At 47.6% G+C, this 24400-nt stretch overlaps 2 long non-coding RNA genes and 2 gene segments (V, D, J or C); 3 read left to right on the top strand and 1 right to left on the bottom strand.

Moving 5' to 3' along the window:
* Positions 1 to 3879: 3879 nt before the first annotated feature.
* LOC141997205 (T cell receptor alpha variable 41-like) lies at positions 3880 to 4700 on the top strand. The segment is given in 2 exon segments: positions 3880 to 3994; positions 4408 to 4700. Coding segments are annotated over 2 exon segments (408 nt in total).
* Positions 4701 to 4710: 10 nt separating this feature from the next.
* On the top strand, positions 4711 to 13265 carry LOC141997046 (uncharacterized). Its single transcript, XR_012641680.1, has 3 exons — positions 4711 to 4893; positions 6648 to 6771; positions 12077 to 13265. It is a non-coding gene; the product is annotated as an uncharacterized LOC141997046 (long non-coding RNA).
* On the bottom strand, positions 12034 to 15540 carry LOC141997045 (uncharacterized). The gene is made up of 2 exons (XR_012641679.1): positions 13335 to 15540; positions 12034 to 12732 (listed from the first exon to the last, which is right to left on the bottom strand). It is a non-coding gene; the product is annotated as an uncharacterized LOC141997045 (long non-coding RNA).
* Positions 15541 to 19023: 3483 nt separating this feature from the next.
* On the top strand, positions 19024 to 19844 carry LOC141997204 (T cell receptor alpha variable 41-like). The segment is given in 2 exon segments: positions 19024 to 19138; positions 19552 to 19844. Coding segments are annotated over 2 exon segments (408 nt in total).
* Positions 19845 to 24400: the final 4556 nt, after the last annotated feature.

Genomic DNA, 24400 nt, shown 5'->3' with positions numbered 1-24400 from the left:
AGCTGAACAAAAACCTCCCCGAGTCTGCGGGCTTGTCTACACTGCCAAGTTTTGTCAACAAAACTGCCTTTTGGCAGCAAAATAGCGAGAGCGTACACACTGCCCTGCAACGGGACTTTGTCGGAAAAAAACACTCAATTTTGGAGACAATAAACTTCCACCCCTGCGAGGGCTTCTCTACACTACCAAGTTTTGTCGATGTCATCATGAAAAAATCGACAAAAGCAAAGGCACCAAAGCGTGTCTAGATTTTCTCCCTCTGTCGACAGATCATGTCCACATTCGGGGCACCATTGTCAGCAGTCTGAGCAACGCACTGTGCGTATGAATCCCACAGCGCCTGGTGACACCATCTGCCCATAGGTGTTGTGGGAAGGCAGAAATGGAGAACGGCACATCCTGGGACGTGCAAAATGTCCCATCATGCACTGCTTTCTGTCCCAGCCCTCCAAGGGTTTCCGGCTTCCTTTCGCACCATTTTTCCAGCGGTCCGTCTTTCTAGTGCGCGCCAGCATCTGCAGTGAGAGAGGATGGATCCCGCGCTTCTCTCCTATGCACTGTCAGCTGCCATAAGGACACTGCGCATGGCAGCACAGTTACTCGTTAAGTTAATGACAGAGGACAACCCGCAGGCACCCGAGTGTGATATGGACGGCAGCAACTTATCAGTGCTTTTGGCATTCACAGAGCAGCTGCATACGGTAGACCGTTGCTTTTTGGGCTAGGGAAACAAGCACTGATGGGTGGGATCGCATTGTCATGCAGGTGTGGGATGAAGACCAGCGGGTACAGAACCTTAGGATGCACCTTCCTGGAGCTCTGTGCTGAGCTGTCCCCCGACCTGCGGCGCAAGGACACCAGGCTGAGAGCTGCCCTGTCCGTAGAGAAGCGTGTTGCAATTGCTGTGTGGAAGCTGGCGAATTCAAACTGCTACCGGTCAGTTGCAAATCAATTTGGAGTGGGAAAGTCCACTGTTGGGGCTGTATTACTTCAAGTCTACAGGGCAATAAATCATATCCTGCTATGGAGGACCGTGACTCTGGGAAATGTGCATGAAATAGTGGATGACTTTGCAGAGATGGGTTTCCCTAACTGTGGCGGGCCGATTGATGGCACATACATTCCAATTTTAGCCACAGACCACCTTGCCTCAGAGTACATCAATAGGAAGGGATACTTCTCCATGGTGTTGCAGGTGCTTGTGGAGCCCTGAACAAAAACCTGACACCTCTCTCTACTGTAAGAAACTGACTCCTGCAGGTGAAGTTAGGAGGCGAGCACTGGCAGGAAAGGGGTGTGGGGGTGGGGGAAGGGCTATGAAGTGGGGTGAGACCTGCCACAGTTGGGTTTCTGGAGAAGAAAACCTCTTCCTGATTTCTGGGAAAAGGCGGCACCAGAATGGCACTCAGAAATTCGGGGCAAAGAGGAGATGGAACAAGACAAAAGCAGAATAAGATCCCATGGCTGGAAGCTGGAGTGAGACAAATTAAGACTAGAAAGAAAGTGCACATTTTTAACAGTGAGGGTAATTAAACACTGAAACAACTGACCCAGGGACACAGTGGATTCTCCATCATTTGAAGTCTTTAAATCAAGACTGGGTGTCTTTCCTCTAGGTCAGCCACAAGATATGGGCTGGGTGCGGGTATCCCTGAGTATCCTTCTCTGGCTTGTGTTAAAGCAGGAGGTCAGACTAGATGATCACAAAGGTCTCTTCTCACTTTAGGATCTATCCATCAGTCAATCTATTAATATCTCACTGTGGGCTGGGGAAGTATGGGCTGGGTTCCTTGTGGATCTATTCAGAACTAATGGTTGCTGGGCATTTAATTCCCCTAGGCTCCTTTGAAAAGCCTAGTTGAAATTCCATCCTGGGTTGACATTTAACCCAAGGGACACTTAACCCTCACTTCTGGACTTAACTGGCACTTAGGGCTCTGCACAGGGGCAAACATCATGGTATGCTCAGAGGAGCTCAGTTATTCCTGGAAAGAGAACTCCCAGATTTATACTGAGGCTGGCATTCTCAAAAAGGCCTAGGGGATTTAGAGGATCAACTTCCATTGAAATTCAAAAGTATTTGGGCATCTAGTTCCCTTAGGCTGCTTTGGAAATGTGGGTACTCAAGCTGCATGAATTTTAATGGGAATCGGGCATCTTTTTCTCTTAGGCTAGTTTCAAACTCTCAGCCTGCATGTTCAAATCACAGGAACTACAAACTGCATTGAAAGTGGACGGTTCCCCATCACCTAAAACCGAGAGCGAAGTAACAGAAATCCCTCAGGCCCTGCTGGGTTGATCTGAAAAGAAAATGTAATAAAAATGTGGCAAACCCTGTTCTGAAAGCAAACAAACAGGCTTGTGGTCACGTGCTGCCATCTGGAGGCCATTGCGTTGCACTTTGACAGCTGCAGGAATTAATGAAAATTTGTGCAGGAGTTTTCCCCACTGTTTTACTACCAAATATAAAGGCACATCCTTATTTCAGCCTGGACATTGAAATGTCATTTAGACACATAACTACTTATGTGTTTCACGGTCACAGACACAAACACAAAATCTCTGTCACACACACTCACAAAGTTACTCTCTTTCTTCTCTGTCTCTCATACACACACACACAATTTCTACATAAGTGAACTCACAATTCACACGCACAAACAAGTCACGCACTCCCAGAATAACACATATACCAAATTTGCTCTTACATACAACAAACAGCCACACAATCACTCATACACAACCTTCAAATTCATAAAGTGACACACACACTCACACACATCCCAAACTCACTCATGCATGCAGATCAAACATAAATGTACTCTCTCAAAGTCTTGCACACAACTCTCTCTCTCTCTCTCTCTCTCTCTCTCACACACACACACACACACACACACACATTCGTTTATCTGCTGCAACCTGGTCATTTCTGGCCTTCTTGATATCAGAAATATTTGAAAATCTGTCCCCTTATTTCCTCTGACTGAGAATAACTATTGCTAGACTCCTTAACTTCATAAAAACTCAAGAAATGTGCCATTGTGAGGCTAGGTGGCCAAATGTCACTGAAATTCAACAGGACATGGGTTCCTAAATCCCTTTGGTTCCTTTGAAAATCCCAGGCTAAATCCAGTCATGTCTGTCTGCTGCTGAGATACTGCAGGGGTTGGGTCGGGGGGTGGGATGGGACAAAAACGCTTTTAAAATATTTTCAAAGGAGCCCAAGGGAATTAGGCGCTCAGCTCCCTGTGGAATTCAAGGGAAATTGGGCTACAAACTCCCTCAGAAATCTTTGACCATTCCAGCCTAAAACTGCCTGCATTGGGTATTTCTCTGGCCATATTATCACAGTGTCTACCCACCTCACAATCATCACTTTATTGGCCCACACAATACCCGTGTGAGGTGGGAAAGTTACACCCATTTTATGGCTGAGGATCTGAGGAACAAAAGGGCAGATTTTTAAAGGGCTTTAAGTACCTGGTGGGATTTTTCACAAGTGCCTCGGTGCCAAACACCCTTTGAAATCAATGGGTGTTAGGGGTCCTGGGTGTGTTTGAAAACCCCACTGGGCCACCCTTTAAAAACGTGGCCCTGAGTGATTTGCTGAAAGCCACCCAGAATGTCTGTGGTGGAGGAAGGACTCGAACCCAGGCCTTGGCTAACGTTCTAGCCACTGGACCCTCCTGCCTCATCGCAGCGGGTGCTGTTGAGATATTCCCAAGGAAGCCCCTCTTGCTGGGTGCCTTTGTCTACGCTGGGGGTGTACAGCCGTGAGAGGGCAGCTGAGCTTGTGCAGGAGCAAGCGGCGGCAGTTATAGGATCCTAGGCTGGGGGTGTCACATGATGTGTCTGAGCCTAACAAAACATCAGGCCGAGATGAGCCAGGCACCATTGCACCTCAGTGCCCGGCTGCTACCGGTGCCAGAAATTCACCTCACCCCTCTGGGAATCATGAGGCTGCAAATCCTCTGGGTCTTTCTTCCTTTGCACTGTAAGTTTCTGCTCAGAACACTCTGGGCTCCTCCAAGCCAGCTGCTTCGCTTGTCGGACATTGAGGCAGAAATGACTGGAGACGTATTTGATTCAGTTCCCTGCTCTGTTTGATTCAGAGTTACACCACCTATATATGGGAAAGAGGGGGCTGCCAATGGGACACACTCCGTGTCTGATCTATTTACAGAGTCATCTTGTCCCGGGGTTCTTTGTTAGCATTTCTTGCCTCTTTTCAGACTGGGGAAGATTCTAGGTGGAGAGAGATAGGGTGCATGGGTCAATGGATGGACGGAAAGGTGCTTCAGAGGGAAGGATAGGGAGATAGCACATAGGGAAGAATGGTCAGATAGGTAGACAGACAAAGTAAAACACTCTCACCTATATTTTAACTGGTATTTTGTTTCCCTTCAGTCTCCTGCTGTGAAGCCCAAGTGGATCAGAGCCCCCAGTCGCTGGTTACTTGGGAAGGGGAGGTTGTCACCCTGTCCTGCGCGTTCACCACCAAGTACCAAACCTTCCACTGGTACCAGCAGCTCCCTGGGCGAGGCCTGACCTACCTGCTGGCCGTGAGCCCTCAGGGGAACGCTACCGAGCAGCGGTTCGTGGGGCAGCCCCTGGAAGATGGGAAACACAGCTCTCTACACATCACCGACTCCCAGCTGGGGGACTCAGGCAGCTACCTCTGTGCAGTGAGAGCACAGTGACACAGGCGGAGCTGGGCTCATGGCAAAAACTCTCATCTTCTGAGAGACAGCTTAGGGCAGGAAATGCAGGGACAGATCCTCAGACGGTGTAAAGCAACATTACTCCATGGAAGCCAATCACAGAATCATAGAAATTAGAACTGGAAGGGACACTGATAGGTTATATAGGTCAGGCTTCTGCACTGAAGCAGGAGTAAGTATTATCTAGACCGTCCCTGACAGGTGTTTGTCTAACCTGGTCTTAAAAATCCCCAGTGATGGAGATTCCACAACTTGCATAGGCAATTTATTCCAGTGCTTAACCACCCTGACAGGGGGCTTTTCCTAACGTCTAAACTAAATCTCCCTTTCTGCAATTTAAGCTCATTACTTCTTGTCCTGTCCTCAGCGGTTAAGGAGAACAATTTATCACCTTCTTCTTTAAAACAACCTTTTACCTACTTGAAGGCTGTTATCATGTCTCCCTTCCTTCTCTTCTCCAGATGAAACATGTAGTTTTTTCCTCTTTTCCCTCATAGATCATGTGTTCTAGACCTTTAATAATTTTTGTTTCTGCCCCCTGGGCTTTATTCACATTTTTCCTGAAGTCTGGTGCCCTAAACTGGTCGCAATACTTGAGTCACAGAATGATGTTCACTTTTTTTGCAACAATATTACAATGCTGACTAATATTTAGTTTGCGATCCACTACAACCCCTAGATCCTTTTCTGCAGTACTCCTTCGAGGGCTGGATTAACTCTTCTGGGGTCCTGGGGCTCTTAGATTTTGTGGGGCCCCTCGGCTCCAGGGTAGGGCCAAAAATGCGGGGTTCAGTATGTGGGAGAAGACTGAGACAGGAGGGTGGGTGTGGGAGGGGTGAGGGATCCAACTGGGGGTGCAGGCTCTACGGTGGGGCTGGGGATGAGGCCTTAGGGGTGCAGGAGGTGGCTCCAGGCTGGGACCAAGGGGTTTGGAGTGTGGGAGGGGGCTCAGGGTAGGAGGATGGGGTGGGAGTGCGGGGTCTGGGAGGGAGTTAGGGTGCGAGAGGGGGCTCAGGGTTGGGGTCTGGGTCCTAGGCAAAAGTTAGGGTTTGGGAGGGGGCTCGGGGTTTTGCTGTGGGGGTCTACCATCTAGAAGGGATTTAGGGTGCTGGAGCAGGCTCAGGGCTTGGGCTCAGGGTAGGGGCTCAGGGTTGGGGTGTGGGGTCTGAGAGGGAATTAGGGTGTGGGAGAGGGCTCAGGGTTGGGTTAGGGGGTTGGGTTGAGGGTCACTTACCTGGGGCAGCTCCCCTTTGTTGTGTGTGTGGAGGGGAACAAGTGGCTCTGCGTGGCCCATGCTGCTGCCCTGGCATGCAGCCTCCACCCCCGCAGCTCCCATTGGCCATGATTCCTGGCCATACTTCCTAACTTTCCTATACATTGGGATGGTTTGCTCTTGTGGCCATAATAATATCCCTCTAGAAAAACTGCCAACTCTCCTGCTCTCTTTTTCCCTATAGACTTGCTTATCAGGGGATCTTACTTACCAATTCTCTGAGTTTTTAAGGGACAGATCCTCAGCTCTTGTAAATTGGCAGTGGTCCATTGGAGCCAATGTAGCCATACCCCCAGCAGGTGTAAATCAGTGTAGAAAATGGGGAATGAAACTGTGTTTGCTTCTGTATCATTCTCGTGATCCTTCAGCTGGGATTCCTCTGAAGCAAAGAACTTCTTCCCATCCCCTCTCTGTCCCAGGGCAGCAGATGGCGCTAGAGGGCTCACCCTCCTCCCCTGCAGACCCTGGTTAATTCCCACAGCCTGAGGTCCGGGCTGTCCTCAATGTACCCAGCCCAGCCCAGTTCACAGAGCTGCTGTTCCCCCCCGGGGCACACAATGAAACAGCAGCCTCTGTAGGCGGAGAATCCTTCCCCCTGAGAAGGCTGAAACCTGAGGGGAGGGAGAATTCTCATTTCCACTGGTCTCCTGCAGACCTTCCACGGATTGACTCTGCCTCGGTATATTCCTCTGCAAGGGAGAGAAGAAACGGAGCTCACCATGGCCTCAGGGAGTGGAACTGCTCTGTGGAGCCTTCTCCCCACCTTTGCTTTTCTCTGTGAGTGAAACAAATATCTTCTCGTTCTAAAGGGTAAAAAGATGCAAACTCTTAAAAGTCAGTGAGGGGCAAGATCTTATAGATGGATAGGTAAATAGTTAGATAGATAGCTCTCCATTACACTATCTAACTATGAGCTACTGCACCCATCAGGGGAGAGGGGCCTGCCAATGGGACATATCGCAGCCTCTGATCTATTTGAACAGTAATATTGCTTTGGAGTTCTTTGTTATCATTCCTTGTCCTGCTTTTTTAAGATTCAGGGAGTGTACAGAGAAGAATAAATAGATGCTGATGGCAAGATCTATACCTAACTGTATAGACAAGTAGATATAGATACTGGGGATAGAACAATAGAGTGATGGATGGAGTCTGCAGAGGGAAGGCTGGATAGATAGATCCATAGATAAAGAGTCAATGTAACACTCTCAGATTCTTTACTTTACCTGCTATTATTTCTTTTCCCTCCAGTCTCCTGCTGTGAAGCCCAAGTGGTTCAGAGCCCCGAGTGGCTGGTTACTGGGGAAGGGGAGGTTTCCACCATGTCCTGCTCTTTCACCAGCACTTACCGAAGCTTCTACTGGTACCAGCAGCTGCCTGGGCAAGGGCCGACCCACCTGTTGACTGCGAGCTCTAATGACAATGTCACTGTGGGGCGGTTCATAGGCGAGCGCCTGGAAAGTGGGAAACGCAGCTCTCTGCACATCACCCACTCCCAGCTGGGGGACTCAAGCAGCCACCTCTGCACGGTGGATGCACAGTGACACAGGCAGAGCTGGGCTCAGGGCAAAAACCCTCAGTCTTTGAGAGACAGCTTAGGGGAGGAGATGCAGGGACATATTCCCAGATGTTGCAAAGCAACAGTAGTCCATGGAAGTCGATCACAGAATCATAGAAATGTAGAACTGGAAGGGACACTGATCAGTCGTAGAGTCCAGTCCCCTGCAGTGAAGCAGGAGTGAATATTATTTAGACCACCCCTGACAGGTGTTTGTCTTAAAAACCTCCAATGATGGAGATCCCACAACCTCCCTAGGCAATTTGTTCCAGTGCTTATCCACCCTGACAGGAAGCTTTTCCTAACGTCTAACCTAAATCTTCCTTGCTGCAATTTAAGCTCATTACTTCTTGTCCTGTCCTCAGTGGTTAAGAAGAACAATTTATCATCTTGTTCTTTAAAATAACCTTTTACCTATTTGAAGACTGTTATCATGTCTCCCCTCCTTCTCTTCTCCAGATGAAACATACACAGTTTTTTCTCTTTTCCCTCACAGATCATGTTTTCTAGACCTTTCATAATTTTTGTGGCTGCCCCCTAGGCTTTGTCCACACTTTTCCTGAAGTGTGGTGCTCAGAACTGGTCACAATACTCCATTGGAGGCCTTATCAGTGCTGAGTGGAGTGGAAGAATTACTTCTCTTGCTTAAGCGGAAAAGAGTCCTCTGGCACCTTATAGACTAACAGACTTATTGGAGTATAAACTTTCATGGGTGAATGCCCACTTCGTCGGATGCATTCTCTTGCTTAAAGCGCTCCAGCTAACACATTCCAGAATTATGTTCATTTTTTTGGCAACCATATTATGTAGCTGACTAATATTTAGTTTGTGATCCACTGTAACTCCCAGGTCCTATTCTGCAATACTCCTTGCTAGGCACTCATCTCACATTTTCTGTTTGTGCAATTGATTCCTAAGTGGAGTACTTTGTATTTGTCCTTATTGAATTTCATCCTATTTAACTCAGACCACTTCTCCAGTTTGTCAAGATAATTCTGAATTCTAATTCTGTCCTCCAAAGTACTTGCAACCCCTCCCAGCTTAGTATCCTTTGCAAACTTTACAAGTGTACTCTCTGTGCCATTGTCCATAAACCATTCATGAAGATATTTCATAGAACAAGACCTGGGACAGATTCCCCATGGGACCCCATTCGATATGCCCTTGTAACTCAACTGTGAACCATTGATAACTATTCTCTGTGTACACTTTTCCAGGCAGTTGTGCACCCATCTTATATAAGATTTGTCTGGGTGATATTTCTCTAATTTGTTTTTGAGAAAGTCAGGTGAGATAGTAGCAAAAGTCTTACTAAAGTTGAGACATATCCCATCTACCACTTCTCCCCTATCCATGAGACTTGTTAAAGAGGGAACTACCTTGGTTTGACATGATTTGTTCTTGACAAATCCATGCTGGCTGTTATTTATTATCTTATTTTCTTCTAGGAGATTACAAATAGATTGTTTGATCATGTTTTGCTACATTATCTTTGCAGACCCTGAAATTAAGCTGACTGGTTTATAATTCCCAGGGTTGTCCATATTCCCTTTTTAAAGACAGGCACTACATTTGTCCTTCTCCAGTCCTCTGTTGTCTCTCCCGTCCTCCATAAGTTCTCAAAGATAATCACTGATGCTCAGAGAACTCTTCATCCAGTTACTAGGATGTATTTCATCAGGTCCTGCCTACTTGAAGACATCTAACTTGTCTAAGTAATTCTTAATTTTTTCTTTTCCTGTTTTAGCCTCAGTTCCTACCCCCATTTACACTCTGACGTCCACTATGTTAGCTGCCCAATCACTTAACTTTTTTGGTGAAAACGGAAACAAAATAGGCATTTAACAATTCAGCCATTGCTGCATTTTCTGTTATTGTCTTTCCATCCTTATTGAGTAGTGGGCCAACCCTGTTCTTGGTCTTCCTCATTCTTCTTGTATATTTGTAAAATACTTTGTTATCCTTTATGACCCTAGCTAGTTTAATGTCATTTTGTGCCTTGGCTTTTCTAATTTGTTCCCGAGATGCTTGTGCTGCTGTTTTTTAATATTTGCTCTCGTTTCTACTGTTTGCCTGTTTCTTTCTTTCTTTTTTTTTTCTTTTTGTTTTTTTGAGCTTCAGGTCATTGAAAACCTCCTGGTTGAGCCAAGGTGGCCTCATACCATACTTCCTAACCTTCCCATACCTTGGGATAGTTTGCTCTTGTGCCCTTCATAATATCTCTCTAAAAACCGCCAACTCTCCTGAACTCTTTCCCCCCCATAGATTTGCTTCCCAGGGGATCTTACCTACCAATTCTCTGAGCTTTCAAGGGGACAGATCCTCAGCTCTTTTGAATTGGCAGTGGTCCATTGGAGTCAATGTAGCCATATCCCCAGCTGCTTTAAATCGGGGTAGGTCCATTGGAGTAAATGCATGTTGAAGAGGTGTATGGCTCTGTATCATTGCCATCCTTCCCCTTGAGAGGCTGTAACCTGAAGGGACAGAAAATTCTCATTTCCACTGGTCTCCTGCAGACCTTTCTCGGATTGACTCTGCTTCAGTATCTGCATCTGCAAGGGAGAGAAGAACAGAGCTCACCATGGCCTCAGAGAGTGGAGCTACTCTGTGGGGCCTTCTCCTCACCTTTGTTTTTCTCTGCGAGTGAAACAAATATTTCCTTGTTCTAGAGGGCAAAAGGATGCAGATTCTTAGATGTCAGTGAGAGTTAAAATCTCTTAGATAGATAGAGAAATGAAGATCTCTCTCTCTCTCTCTCTCTCTCTCTCTCTCTCTCAGAGCTACTGCACCCATTTGTTTCCCTCCAGTCTCCTGCTGTGAAGCCCAAGTGGTTCAGAGCCCCGAGTGGCTGGTTACTGGGGAAGGGGAGGTTTCCACCATGTCCTGCTCTTTCACCAGCACTTACCGAAGCTTCTACTGGTACCAGCAGCTGCCTGGGCAAGGGCCGACACCTGTTGACTGCGAGCTCTAATGACAATGTCACTGTGGGGCGGTTCATAGGCGAGCGCCTGGAAAATGGGAAACGCAGCTCTCTGCACATCACCCACTCCCAGCTGGGGGACTCAAGCAGCTACCTCTGCGCGGTGGATGCACAGTGACACAGGCAGAGCTGGGCTCAGGGCAAAAACCCTCAGTATTTGAGAGACAGCTTAGGGGAGGAGATGCAGGGACATATTCCCAGATGTTGCAAAGCAACAGTAGTCCATGGAAGTCGATCACAGAATCATAGAAATGTAGAACTGGAAGGGACACTGATCAGTCGTAGAGTCCAATCCCATGCACTGAAGAAGGAGTAAGAATTATCGAGACCAGGGCTTCTCAAACCTGGTCCATGGCTTGTTAAGGGTAAGCCCCTGACACGCTGCAAGATGCTTTGTTTACCTGAGCATCTGCAGGTACGGCAGCTTGCAGCTCCCAGTGACCACGGTTCACTGTTTCCAGCCAATGGGAGGTGCAGGAAGTGGTGGCCTGGACCGCGCCGCTTCCCGCAGCTCCCATTGGCCAGGAACGCTGCACCGCAGCCACTGGGAGCTGCGAGCTGCCGTACCTGCAGATGCTCAGGTAAACAAAGCATCTTGCAGCGTGCCAGGGGCTTACCCTGAACAAGCCATGGACCGAGTTTGAGAAGCCCTGGTCTAGGTGATATTTCTTTAGTTTGTTTATGACAAAGTTATGTGAGATTGTATCAAAAGTCTTACTAATGTTGAGAAATATCCCATCTACAGCTTCCCCCCACCCACAAAACTTGTTATTCTGTCAAAGAAGGTTACTACCTTGGTTTGACATGATTTTTTTCTTGGAAAATCCATGTTGACTGTTATTTATTACCTTATTTTCATCTCAGAGGTTACAAATAGATTGACTGATTATTTGCTCCATTATCTTTCCAGATACTGAAATTAAGCCTACTGGTTTATAATTCCCCTCGTTTTCCATATTGCCCTTTTTATAACTAGGTACTATATTTGCCCTTCTCCAGTTCTCTGGTATCTGTCCTGTCCTCCCTAAGTTATCAAAGATAAATTGCTAATGGATTCAGCCAGTTCCTTAAGTATTCTAGGCTGTATTTCATTAGGCCCTGCTATCTTGAAGACACTTAACTTGTCTAAGTAATTCTTAATTTGTTCTTTTCCTGTTTTAGCTCAGATCCTGCCCCATTTACACTGATGTTCACTATGTTAGCTGCCTGATTACTTAACTTTTTTGGGGGGGGGGGAGGGGGGTGGAAACTGAAACAAAAAGGGCATTGAACAATTCAGCCATTGCAGCATTTTCTGTTATACTCTTTCCATCCTTAGTGAGTAATGAGTCTATCCTGTCCTTGGTCTTCCTCTCTGTTCTTATTTATTTGTCAAATACTGCCTTGATATCCTTTATGATCCTAACTAGTTTAATCTCATTTTGTGCCTTGGCCTTTCTAATTTAGTCCCTACATGCTTGTGCGTTTTTAAAAGTATTTGTCCTTTGTAATTTAATCTAGTTTCTGCTTTTTGCCTGACTTTTTTTTTTTTTTTTTTTGACTTTCAGGTCATTGAAGACCTCCTGATTAAGCCAAGGTGGCCTCTTACCACAATTCCTAACTTTCCTATTGGTTGGGATAGTTTGCTTTTGTACCCCTATTAATATCTCTCTAAAAAACTGCAAACTCTCCTGCTCTGTTTCTCCCCATAGACCTGCTTCCCAGGGGCTCTTACTTACCAATTGTCTGTGTTTTCAAGGGGTTAGATCTCAGCTTTCCTAACTTGGCAGTGGTCTATTGGCGTCAATGGAGCCATGCCCCCAGCTGATGTAAATCGGCCAAGATCCACAGGAGAAAATGGATGGTGCAGCTGTGCCTGGTTCCGTATCATTCCCATGATAAAAGCTGGAATTCCCCTGTATCAAAGAATTTCTCCCCCGCTTTTCTCTAACCGGACAGCAGATGGCGCTAGAGGGCTCACCCTCCTCCCCTGCAGACCCTGGTTAATTCCCACAGCCTGAGGTCCGGGCTGTCCTCAATGTACCCAGCCCAGCCCAGTTCACAGAGCTGCTGTTCCTCCCCGGGGCACACAATGAAACAGCAGCCTCTATAGGCGGAGAATCCTTCCCCCTGAGAAGACTGAAACCTGAAAGGACAGAAAATTCTCGTTTCCACTGGTCTCCTTCAGACCCTCCTTGGATTGATTCTGCTTCGGTATCTGCATCTGCAAGGGAGAGAAGAAACGGAGCTCACCATGGCCTCAGAGAGTGGAGCTGCTCTGTGGAGCCTTCTCCTCACCTTTGTTTTTCTGTGTGAGTGAAACAAATATTTTCTCGTTCTAAAGGGCACAAAGATGCAGAATCTTGGAAGTCAGTGAGGGACAAGATCTGTTAGCCTTTCTTCATGGCTCTGTCAGTAGGGATCTATCTATCGATCTATCTATCCATCCATCCCCATATACCGCCTCTATCTATCTATCTATCCATCTATCTATCGATCTATCTAAAGAGCTACTGCACAAGTCAGGAGAGAGGGGTCTGCCAATGGGCCATAATTCAGCATCTGATCTATTTGAATAGTAATATTGCGTTGGAGTTATTTGTTAGCATTTCTTGTCCTGCTTTTTAAGATTCGGGACGAGAACAGAGAGAAATATAGAGATGTAGATGGAAAGATCTATATCTATCTGTATTGATATATAGACATGTAGAAATAGATATTGGGCATGGAACAATAGAATGATGGATGGAGGCTGCAGAGGGAAGGCTAGATAGTTAGATCCATAGATAAACAGACAATGTAACACTCTCATATTCTTTATTTTACCTGCTATTATTTTGTTTCCCTGCAGTCTCCCTCTGCGAAGCCCAAGTGGTTCAGAGCCCCGAGTGGCTGATTGCAGGGGAAGGGGAGGTCTCCACACTGTCCTGCTCTTTCACCAGCGCTTACCAAATCTTCTACTGGTACCAGCAGTTGCCTGGGCAAGGGCCGACTCACCTGTTGACCACAAGCTCTAATAACAATGTCACTGTGGGGCGGTTCATAGGCGAGCGCCTGGAAAGTGGGAAACGCAGCTCTCTGCACATCACCGACTCCCAGCTGGGGGACTCAGGCAGCTACCTCTGCGCGGTGGATGCACAGTGACACAGGCAGAGCTGGGCTCAGGGCAAAAACCCTCAGTCTCTGACAGGCAGCTTAGGGGAGGAAATGCAGGGGCAGTTCCCCAGGTGGTTTAAAGCAGCGTAATTCCATGGCAGCCATAGGGACAGATCCTGACCTGTTATAAATGAAAACAGCTCTAGTGAAATCAACGGGGCCATATCGTGAGGACCAGGGGACTGGAACCCAGGCCTTCAGATCCTGGGACAGCTGTGTGAAGATCAGCGTAAATCCGGAGTCACTCCACATGTGTTCATTGTGGTGACTAGATTACAAGAAATCCGAGACACGAATTCATTTTCTTTTCTTTTTTTCCCACGGGATACTTTCTCAAGGAAAGTTCATTTCTAAACATAATCAGAGGGAAACCACCTTCCCTTAAGGGAGCCGAATGCAAAATATCTCTGGCTTCAAAGCTATAAGGTCATCCACGTTTCATTAGCAACAAGAAACAAACAAAACTAACCCCCCCTCCCCCCCCGCGCCCATGAAAGCCAGAACAAAGTTTTCTGCTCCCCCGTATCCCTGTGCCGTTCAGACAAGAACCCGGGAGGGGGCTCTCCAGAACTGAGACCACTTTCTGGTTGGTCTATAAATCCAGTTTTTTTCTCTCCACTTCCTCCGTTAAGCCTCACCCCAACCCCTCCAGTCCCGGACCCTGCGAGACTTTTTAGCAGCTCAGCGCAAAGGCAGCTACCAACCAAGCACAGAGAGGTTTGGTGCTTGACACAAAAAGTCACAATTTAATTCGGAGCGGAAGCAGCGTTCCCGGATTCCTTCAGCCCTCAGAAGACAGAGGCCGGCTTCCCTCTGCGAGAAGAGCTTAATTAATTTCTTTTAACATTGCTGGGGGCTGGGGGTGCCTGAGTGGAGAGAAAACGGAGCTGCTCCTCTTGCAGAAGCGCAGAGACACCGAATCTTCATTGAGAGGATGCTTAAAACCCTGGTCTCCATGACTGCGCTGCTCCTTGTTTCCAGTGAGTCAGATTCCCACGTGGCATTTCTGGGCATTATTCCCCCCTTAATTTATCAATTTTCACCTGTGTCCAGGTGTCCTTCTCGGCGACACTTCACGCTGCTGCTTCTGCTGCTGCCAGTTTCCCTGTCTGTGTCTGGGGGATTTTTCATGCTGTGGTTTTCTTTTATTCCCAGGCGGAGCGGTGGACGGGAAGGTTTCTCAGCCTGCTGCGCTGCTTTTCCTGGCGGGGGGCAGGGCTGACCTCCCCTGTAACCACAGTGTCGCTGGCTACGAGAGAATTTTTTGGTACTATCAGCGCCCCGGAGCTACCCCTCGAGCTGTGATCTCTGGCTACAACTCCGCGGAGACGTCGGAGCGGTTTGAACTGTCCATTGACCCCTCCGGCCGGTCCGCCGCGCTGCGCATCACCAAGGTGGCGGTGGAGGACTCGGGGGTGTATTACTGCGCCGTGAGAGGCACAGCGAGAGGAAATGCAGGGCGAGCTGAACAAAAACCTCCCCGAGTCTGCGGGCTTGTCTACACTGCCAAGTTTTGTCAACAAAACTGCCTTTTGGCAGCAAAATAGCGAGAGCGTACACACTGCCCTGCAACGGGACTTTGTCGGAAAAAAACACTCAATTTTGGAGACAATAAACTTCCACCCCTGCGAGGGCTTCTCTACACTACCAAGTTTTGTCGATGTCATCATGAAAAAATCGACAAAAGCAAAGGCACCAAAGCGTGTCTAGATTTTCTCCCTCTGTCGACAGATCATGTCCACATTCGGGGCACCATTGTCAGCAGTCTGAGCAACGCACTGTGCGTATGAATCCCACAGCGCCTGGTGACACCATCTGCCCATAGGTGTTGTGGGAAGGCAGAAATGGAGAACGGCACATCCTGGGACGTGCAAAATGTCCCATCATGCACTGCTTTCTGTCCCAGCCCTCCAAGGGTTTCCGGCTTCCTTTCGCACCATTTTTCCAGCGGTCCGTCTTTCTAGTGCGCGCCAGCATCTGCAGTGAGAGAGGATGGATCCCGCGCTTCTCTCCTATGCACTGTCAGCTGCCATAAGGACACTGCGCATGGCAGCACAGTTACTCGTTAAGTTAATGACAGAGGACAACCCGCAGGCACCCGAGTGTGATATGGACGGCAGCAACTTATCAGTGCTTTTGGCATTCACAGAGCAGCTGCATACGGTAGACCGTTGCTTTTTGGGCTAGGGAAACAAGCACTGATGGGTGGGATCGCATTGTCATGCAGGTGTGGGATGAAGACCAGCGGGTACAGAACCTTAGGATGCACCTTCCTGGAGCTCTGTGCTGAGCTGTCCCCCGACCTGCGGCGCAAGGCCACCAGGCTGAGAGCTGCCCTGTCCGTAGAGAAGCGTGTTGCAATTGCTGTGTGGAAGCTGGCGAATTCAAACTGCTACCGGTCAGTTGCAAATCAATTTGGAGTGGGAAAGTCCACTGTTGGGGCTGTATTACTTCAAGTCTACAGGGCAATAAATCATATCCTGCTATGGAGGACCGTGACTCTGGGAAATGTGCATGAAATAGTGGATGACTTTGCAGAGATGGGTTTCCCTAACTGTGGCGGGCCGATTGATGGCACATACATTCCAATTTTAGCCACAGACCACCTTGCCTCAGAGTACATCAATAGGAAGGGATACTTCTCCATGGTGTTGCAGGTGCTTGTGGAGCCCTGAACAAAAACCTGACACCTCTCTCTACTGTAAGAAACTGACTCCTGCAGGTGAAGTTAGGAGGCGAGCACTGGCAGGAAAGGGGTGTGGGGGTGGGGGAAGGGCTATGAAGTGGGGTGAGACCTGCCACAGTTGGGTTTCTGGAGAAGAAAACCTCTTCCTGATTTCTGGGAAAAGGCGGCACCAGAATGGCACTCAGAAATTCGGGGCAAAGAGGAGATGGAACAAGACAAAAGCAGAATAAGATCCCATGGCTGGAAGCTGGAGTGAGACAAATTAAGACTAGAAAGAAAGTGCACATTTTTAACAGTGAGGGTAATTAAACACTGAAACAACTGACCCAGGGACACAGTGGATTCTCCATCATTTGAAGTCTTTAAATCAAGACTGGGTGTCTTTCCTCTAGGTCAGCCACAAGATATGGGCTGGGTGCGGGTATCCCTGAGTATCCTTCTCTGGCTTGTGTTAAAGCAGGAGGTCAGACTAGATGATCACAAAGGTCTCTTCTCACTTTAGGATCTATCCATCAGTCAATCTATTAATATCTCACTGTGGGCTGGGGAAGTATGGGCTGGGTTCCTTGTGGATCTATTCAGAACTAATGGTTGCTGGGCATTTAATTCCCCTAGGCTCCTTTGAAAAGCCTAGTTGAAATTCCATCCTGGGTTGACATTTAACCCAAGGGACACTTAACCCTCACTTCTGGACTTAACTGGCACTTAGGGCTCTGCACAGGGGCAAACATCATGGTATGCTCAGAGGAGCTCAGTTATTCCTGGAAAGAGAACTCCCAGATTTATACTGAGGCTGGCATTCTCAAAAAGGCCTAGGGGATTTAGAGGATCAACTTCCATTGAAATTCAAAAGTATTTGGGCATCTAGTTCCCTTAGGCTGCTTTGGAAATGTGGGTACTCAAGCTGCATGAATTTTAATGGGAATCGGGCATCTTTTTCTCTTAGGCTAGTTTCAAACTCTCAGCCTGCATGTTCAAATCACAGGAACTACAAACTGCATTGAAAGTGGACGGTTCCCCATCACCTAAAACCGAGAGCGAAGTAACAGAAATCCCTCAGGCCCTGCTGGGTTGATCTGAAAAGAAAATGTAATAAAAATGTGGCAAACCCTGTTCTGAAAGCAAACAAACAGGCTTGTGGTCACGTGCTGCCATCTGGAGGCCATTGCGTTGCACTTTGACAGCTGCAGGAATTAATGAAAATTTGTGCAGGAGTTTTCCCCACTGTTTTACTACCAAATATAAAGGCACATCCTTATTTCAGCCTGGACATTGAAATGTCATTTAGACACATAACTACTTATGTGTTTCACGGACACAGACACAAACACAAAATCTCTGTCACACACACTCACAAAGTTACTCTCTTTCTTCTCTGTCTCTCATACACACACACACAATTTCTACATAAGTGAACTCACAATTCACACGCACAAACAAGTCACGCACTCCCAGAATAACACATATACCAAATTTGCTCTTACATACAACAAACAGCCACACAATCACTCATACACAACCTTCAAATTCATAAAGTGACACACACACTCACACACATCCCAAACTCACTCATGCATGCAGATCAAACATAAATGTACTCTCTCAAAGTCTTGCACACAACTCTCTCTCTCTCTCTCTCTCTCTCTCTCACACACACACACACACACACACACACACACACACACACACACACATTCGTTTATCTGCTGCAACCTGGTCATTTCTGGCCTTCTTGATATCAGAAATATTTGAAAATCTGTCCCCTTATTTCCTCTGACTGAGAATAACTATTGCTAGACTCCTTAACTTCATAAAAACTCAAGAAATGTGCCATTGTGAGGCTAGGTGGCCAAATGTCACTGAAATTCAACAGGACATGGGTTCCTAAATCCCTTTGGTTCCTTTGAAAATCCCAGGCTAAATCCAGTCATGTCTGTCTGCTGCTGAGATACTGCAGGGGTTGGGTCGGGGGGTGGGATGGGACAAAAACGCTTTTAAAATATTTTCAAAGGAGCCCAAGGGAATTAGGCGCTCAGCTCCCTGTGGAATTCAAGGGAAATTGGGCTACAAACTCCCTCAGAAATCTTTGACCATTCCAGCCTAAAACTGCCTGCATTGGGTATTTCTCTGGCCATATTATCACAGTGTCTACCCACCTCACAATCATCACTTTATTGGCCCACACAATACCCGTGTGAGGTGGGAAAGTTACACCCATTTTATGGCTGAGGATCTGAGGAACAAAAGGGCAGATTTTTAAAGGGCTTTAAGTACCTGGTGGGATTTTTCACAAGTGCCTCGGTGCCAAACACCCTTTGAAATCAATGGGTGTTAGGGGTCCTGGGTGTGTTTGAAAACCCCACTGGGCCACCCTTTAAAAACGTGGCCCTGAGTGATTTGCTGAAAGCCACCCAGAATGTCTGTGGTGGAGGAAGGACTCGAACCCAGGCCTTGGCTAACGTTCTAGCCACTGGACCCTCCTGCCTCATCGCAGCGGGTGCTGTTGAGATATTCCCAAGGAAGCCCCTCTTGCTGGGTGCCTTTGTCTACGCTGGGGGTGTACAGCCGTGAGAGGGCAGCTGAGCTTGTGCAGGAGCAAGCGGCGGCAGTTATAGGATCCTAGGCTGGGGGTGTCACATGATGTGTCTGAGCCTAACAAAACATCAGGCCGAGATGAGCCAGGCACCATTGCACCTCAGTGCCCGGCTGCTACCGGTGCCAGAAATTCACCTCACCCCTCTGGGAATCATGAGGCTGCAAATCCTCTGGGTCTTTCTTCCTTTGCACTGTAAGTTTCTGCTCAGAACACTCTGGGCTCCTCCAAGCCAGCTGCTTCGCTTGTCGGACATTGAGGCAGAAATGACTGGAGACGTATTTGATTCAGTTCCCTGCTCTGTTTGATTCAGAGTTACACCACCTATATATGGGAAAGAGGGGGCTGCCAATGGGACACACTCCGTGTCTGATCTATTTACAGAGTCATCTTGTCCCGGGGTTCTTTGTTAGCATTTCTTGCCTCTTTTCAGACTGGGGAAGATTCTAGGTGGAGAGAGATAGGGTGCATGGGTCAATGGATGGACGGAAAGGTGCTTCAGAGGGAAGGATAGGGAGATAGCACATAGGGAAGAATGGTCAGATAGGTAGACAGACAAAGTAAAACACTCTCACCTATATTTTAACTGGTATTTTGTTTCCCTTCAGTCTCCTGCTGTGAAGCCCAAGTGGATCAGAGCCCCCAGTCGCTGGTTACTTGGGAAGGGGAGGTTGTCACCCTGTCCTGCGCGTTCACCACCAAGTACCAAACCTTCCACTGGTACCAGCAGCTCCCTGGGCGAGGCCTGACCTACCTGCTGGCCGTGAGCCCTCAGGGGAACGCTACCGAGCAGCGGTTCGTGGGGCAGCCCCTGGAAGATGGGAAACGCAGCTCTCTACACATCACCGACTCCCAGCTGGGGGACTCAGGCAGCTACCTCTGTGCAGTGAGAGCACAGTGACACAGGCGGAGCTGGGCTCATGGCAAAAACTCTCATCTTCTGAGAGACAGCTTAGGGCAGGAAATGCAGGGACAGATCCTCAGACGGTGTAAAGCAACATTACTCCATGGAAGCCAATCACAGAATCATAGAAATTAGAACTGGAAGGGACACTGATAGGTTATATAGGTCAGGCTTCTGCACTGAAGCAGGAGTAAGTATTATCTAGACCGTCCCTGACAGGTGTTTGTCTAACCTGGTCTTAAAAATCCCCAGTGATGGAGATTCCACAACTTGCATAGGCAATTTATTCCAGTGCTTAACCACCCTGACAGGGGGCTTTTCCTAACGTCTAAACTAAATCTCCCTTTCTGCAATTTAAGCTCATTACTTCTTGTCCTGTCCTCAGCGGTTAAGGAGAACAATTTATCACCTTCTTCTTTAAAACAACCTTTTACCTACTTGAAGGCTGTTATCATGTCTCCCTTCCTTCTCTTCTCCAGATGAAACATGTAGTTTTTTCCTCTTTTCCCTCATAGATCATGTGTTCTAGACCTTTAATAATTTTTGTTTCTGCCCCCTGGGCTTTATTCACATTTTTCCTGAAGTCTGGTGCCCTAAACTGGTCGCAATACTTGAGTCACAGAATGATGTTCACTTTTTTTGCAACAATATTACAATGCTGACTAATATTTAGTTTGCGATCCACTACAACCCCTAGATCCTTTTCTGCAGTACTCCTTCGAGGGCTGGATTAACTCTTCTGGGGTCCTGGGGCTCTTAGATTTTGTGGGGCCCCTCGGCTCCAGGGTAGGGCCAAAAATGCGGGGTTCAGTATGTGGGAGAAGACTGAGACAGGAGGGTGGGTGTGGGAGGGGTGAGGGATCCAACTGGGGGTGCAGGCTCTACGGTGGGGCTGGGGATGAGGCCTTAGGGGTGCAGGAGGTGGCTCCAGGCTGGGACCAAGGGGTTTGGAGTGTGGGAGGGGGCTCAGGGTAGGAGGATGGGGTGGGAGTGCGGGGTCTGGGAGGGAGTTAGGGTGCGAGAGGGGGCTCAGGGTTGGGGTCTGGGTCCTAGGCAAAAGTTAGGGTTTGGGAGGGGGCTCGGGGTTTTGCTGTGGGGGTCTACCATCTAGAAGGGATTTAGGGTGCTGGAGCAGGCTCAGGGCTTGGGCTCAGGGTAGGGGCTCAGGGTTGGGGTGTGGGGTCTGAGAGGGAATTAGGGTGTGGGAGAGGGCTCAGGGTTGGGTTAGGGGGTTGGGTTGAGGGTCACTTACCTGGGGCAGCTCCCCTTTGTTGTGTGTGTGGAGGGGAACAAGTGGCTCTGCGTGGCCCATGCTGCTGCCCTGGCATGCAGCCTCCACCCCCGCAGCTCCCATTGGCCATGATTCCTGGCCATACTTCCTAACTTTCCTATACATTGGGATGGTTTGCTCTTGTGGCCATAATAATATCCCTCTAGAAAAACTGCCAACTCTCCTGCTCTCTTTTTCCCTATAGACTTGCTTATCAGGGGATCTTACTTACCAATTCTCTGAGTTTTTAAGGGACAGATCCTCAGCTCTTGTAAATTGGCAGTGGTCCATTGGAGCCAATGTAGCCATACCCCCAGCAGGTGTAAATCAGTGTAGAAAATGGGGAATGAAACTGTGTTTGCTTCTGTATCATTCTCGTGATCCTTCAGCTGGGATTCCTCTGAAGCAAAGAACTTCTTCCCATCCCCTCTCTGTCCCAGGGCAGCAGATGGCGCTAGAGGGCTCACCCTCCTCCCCTGCAGACCCTGGTTAATTCCCACAGCCTGAGGTCCGGGCTGTCCTCAATGTACCCAGCCCAGCCCAGTTCACAGAGCTGCTGTTCCCCCCCGGGGCACACAATGAAACAGCAGCCTCTGTAGGCGGAGAATCCTTCCCCCTGAGAAGGCTGAAACCTGAGGGGAGGGAGAATTCTCATTTCCACTGGTCTCCTGCAGACCTTCCACGGATTGACTCTGCCTCGGTATATTCCTCTGCAAGGGAGAGAAGAAACGGAGCTCACCATGGCCTCAGGGAGTGGAACTGCTCTGTGGAGCCTTCTCCCCACCTTTGCTTTTCTCTGTGAGTGAAACAAATATCTTCTCGTTCTAAAGGGTAAAAAGATGCAAACTCTTAAAAGTCAGTGAGGGGCAAGATCTTATAGATGGATAGGTAAATAGTTAGATAGATAGCTCTCCATTACACTATCTAACTATGAGCTACTGCACCCATCAGGGGAGAGGGGCCTGCCAATGGGACATATCGCAGCCTCTGATCTATTTGAACAGTAATATTGCTTTGGAGTTCTTTGTTATCATTCCTTGTCCTGCTTTTTTAAGATTCAGGGAGTGTACAGAGAAGAATAAATAGATGCTGATGGCAAGATCTATACCTAACTGTATAGACAAGTAGATATAGATACTGGGGATAGAACAATAGAGTGATGGATGGAGTCTGCAGAGGGAAGGCTGGATAGATAGATCCATAGATAAAGAGTCAATGTAACACTCTCAGATTCTTTACTTTACCTGCTATTATTTCTTTTCCCTCCAGTCTCCTGCTGTGAAGCCCAAGTGGTTCAGAGCCCCGAGTGGCTGGTTACTGGGGAAGGGGAGGTTTCCACCATGTCCTGCTCTTTCACCAGCACTTACCGAAGCTTCTACTGGTACCAGCAGCTGCCTGGGCAAGGGCCGACCCACCTGTTGACTGCGAGCTCTAATGACAATGTCACTGTGGGGCGGTTCATAGGCGAGCGCCTGGAAAGTGGGAAACGCAGCTCTCTGCACATCACCCACTCCCAGCTGGGGGACTCAAGCAGCCACCTCTGCACGGTGGATGCACAGTGACACAGGCAGAGCTGGGCTCAGGGCAAAAACCCTCAGTCTTTGAGAGACAGCTTAGGGGAGGAGATGCAGGGACATATTCCCAGATGTTGCAAAGCAACAGTAGTCCATGGAAGTCGATCACAGAATCATAGAAATGTAGAACTGGAAGGGACACTGATCAGTCGTAGAGTCCAGTCCCCTGCAGTGAAGCAGGAGTGAATATTATTTAGACCACCCCTGACAGGTGTTTGTCTTAAAAACCTCCAATGATGGAGATCCCACAACCTCCCTAGGCAATTTGTTCCAGTGCTTATCCACCCTGACAGGAAGCTTTTCCTAACGTCTAACCTAAATCTTCCTTGCTGCAATTTAAGCTCATTACTTCTTGTCCTGTCCTCAGTGGTTAAGAAGAACAATTTATCATCTTGTTCTTTAAAATAACCTTTTACCTATTTGAAGACTGTTATCATGTCTCCCCTCCTTCTCTTCTCCAGATGAAACATACACAGTTTTTTCTCTTTTCCCTCACAGATCATGTTTTCTAGACCTTTCATAATTTTTGTGGCTGCCCCCTAGGCTTTGTCCACACTTTTCCTGAAGTGTGGTGCTCAGAACTGGTCACAATACTCCATTGGAGGCCTTTTCAGTGCTGAGTGGAGTGGAAGAATTACTTCTCTTGCTTAAGCGGAAAAGAGTCCTCTGGCACCTTATAGACTAACAGACTTATTGGAGTATAAACTTTCATGGGTGAATGCCCACTTCGTCGGATGCATTCTCTTGCTTAAAGCGCTCCAGCTAACACATTCCAGAATTATGTTCATTTTTTTGGCAACCATATTATGTAGCTGACTAATATTTAGTTTGTGATCCACTGTAACTCCCAGGTCCTATTCTGCAATACTCCTTGCTAGGCACTCATCTCACATTTTCTGTTTGTGCAATTGATTCCTAAGTGGAGTACTTTGTATTTGTCCTTATTGAATTTCATCCTATTTAACTCAGACCACTTCTCCAGTTTGTCAAGATAATTCTGAATTCTAATTCTGTCCTCCAAAGTACTTGCAACCCCTCCCAGCTTAGTATCCTTTGCAAACTTTACAAGTGTACTCTCTGTGCCATTGTCCATAAACCATTCATGAAGATATTTCATAGAACAAGACCTGGGACAGATTCCCCATGGGACCCCATTCGATATGCCCTTGTAACTCAACTGTGAACCATTGATAACTATTCTCTGTGTACACTTTTCCAGGCAGTTGTGCACCCATCTTATATAAGATTTGTCTGGGTGATATTTCTCTAATTTGTTTTTGAGAAAGTCAGGTGAGATAGTAGCAAAAGTCTTACTAAAGTTGAGACATATCCCATCTACCACTTCTCCCCTATCCATGAGACTTGTTAAAGAGGGAACTACCTTGGTTTGACATGATTTGTTCTTGACAAATCCATGCTGGCTGTTATTTATTATCTTATTTTCTTCTAGGAGATTACAAATAGATTGTTTGATCATGTTTTGCTACATTATCTTTGCAGACCCTGAAATTAAGCTGACTGGTTTATAATTCCCAGGGTTGTCCATATTCCCTTTTTAAAGACAGGCACTACATTTGTCCTTCTCCAGTCCTCTGTTGTCTCTCCCGTCCTCCATAAGTTCTCAAAGATAATCACTGATGCTCAGAGAACTCTTCATCCAGTTACTAGGATGTATTTCATCAGGTCCTGCCGACTTGAAGACATCTAAC

The sequence above is a fragment of the Natator depressus genome, chromosome 13, assembly GCF_965152275.1.
Source record: "Natator depressus isolate rNatDep1 chromosome 13, rNatDep2.hap1, whole genome shotgun sequence".
Lineage (NCBI taxonomy): Eukaryota > Metazoa > Chordata > Testudines > Cheloniidae > Natator > Natator depressus.
The sequence above is the reverse complement of the archived record's forward strand: the minus strand, read 5'-3'. Positions and strand labels throughout refer to the sequence as shown.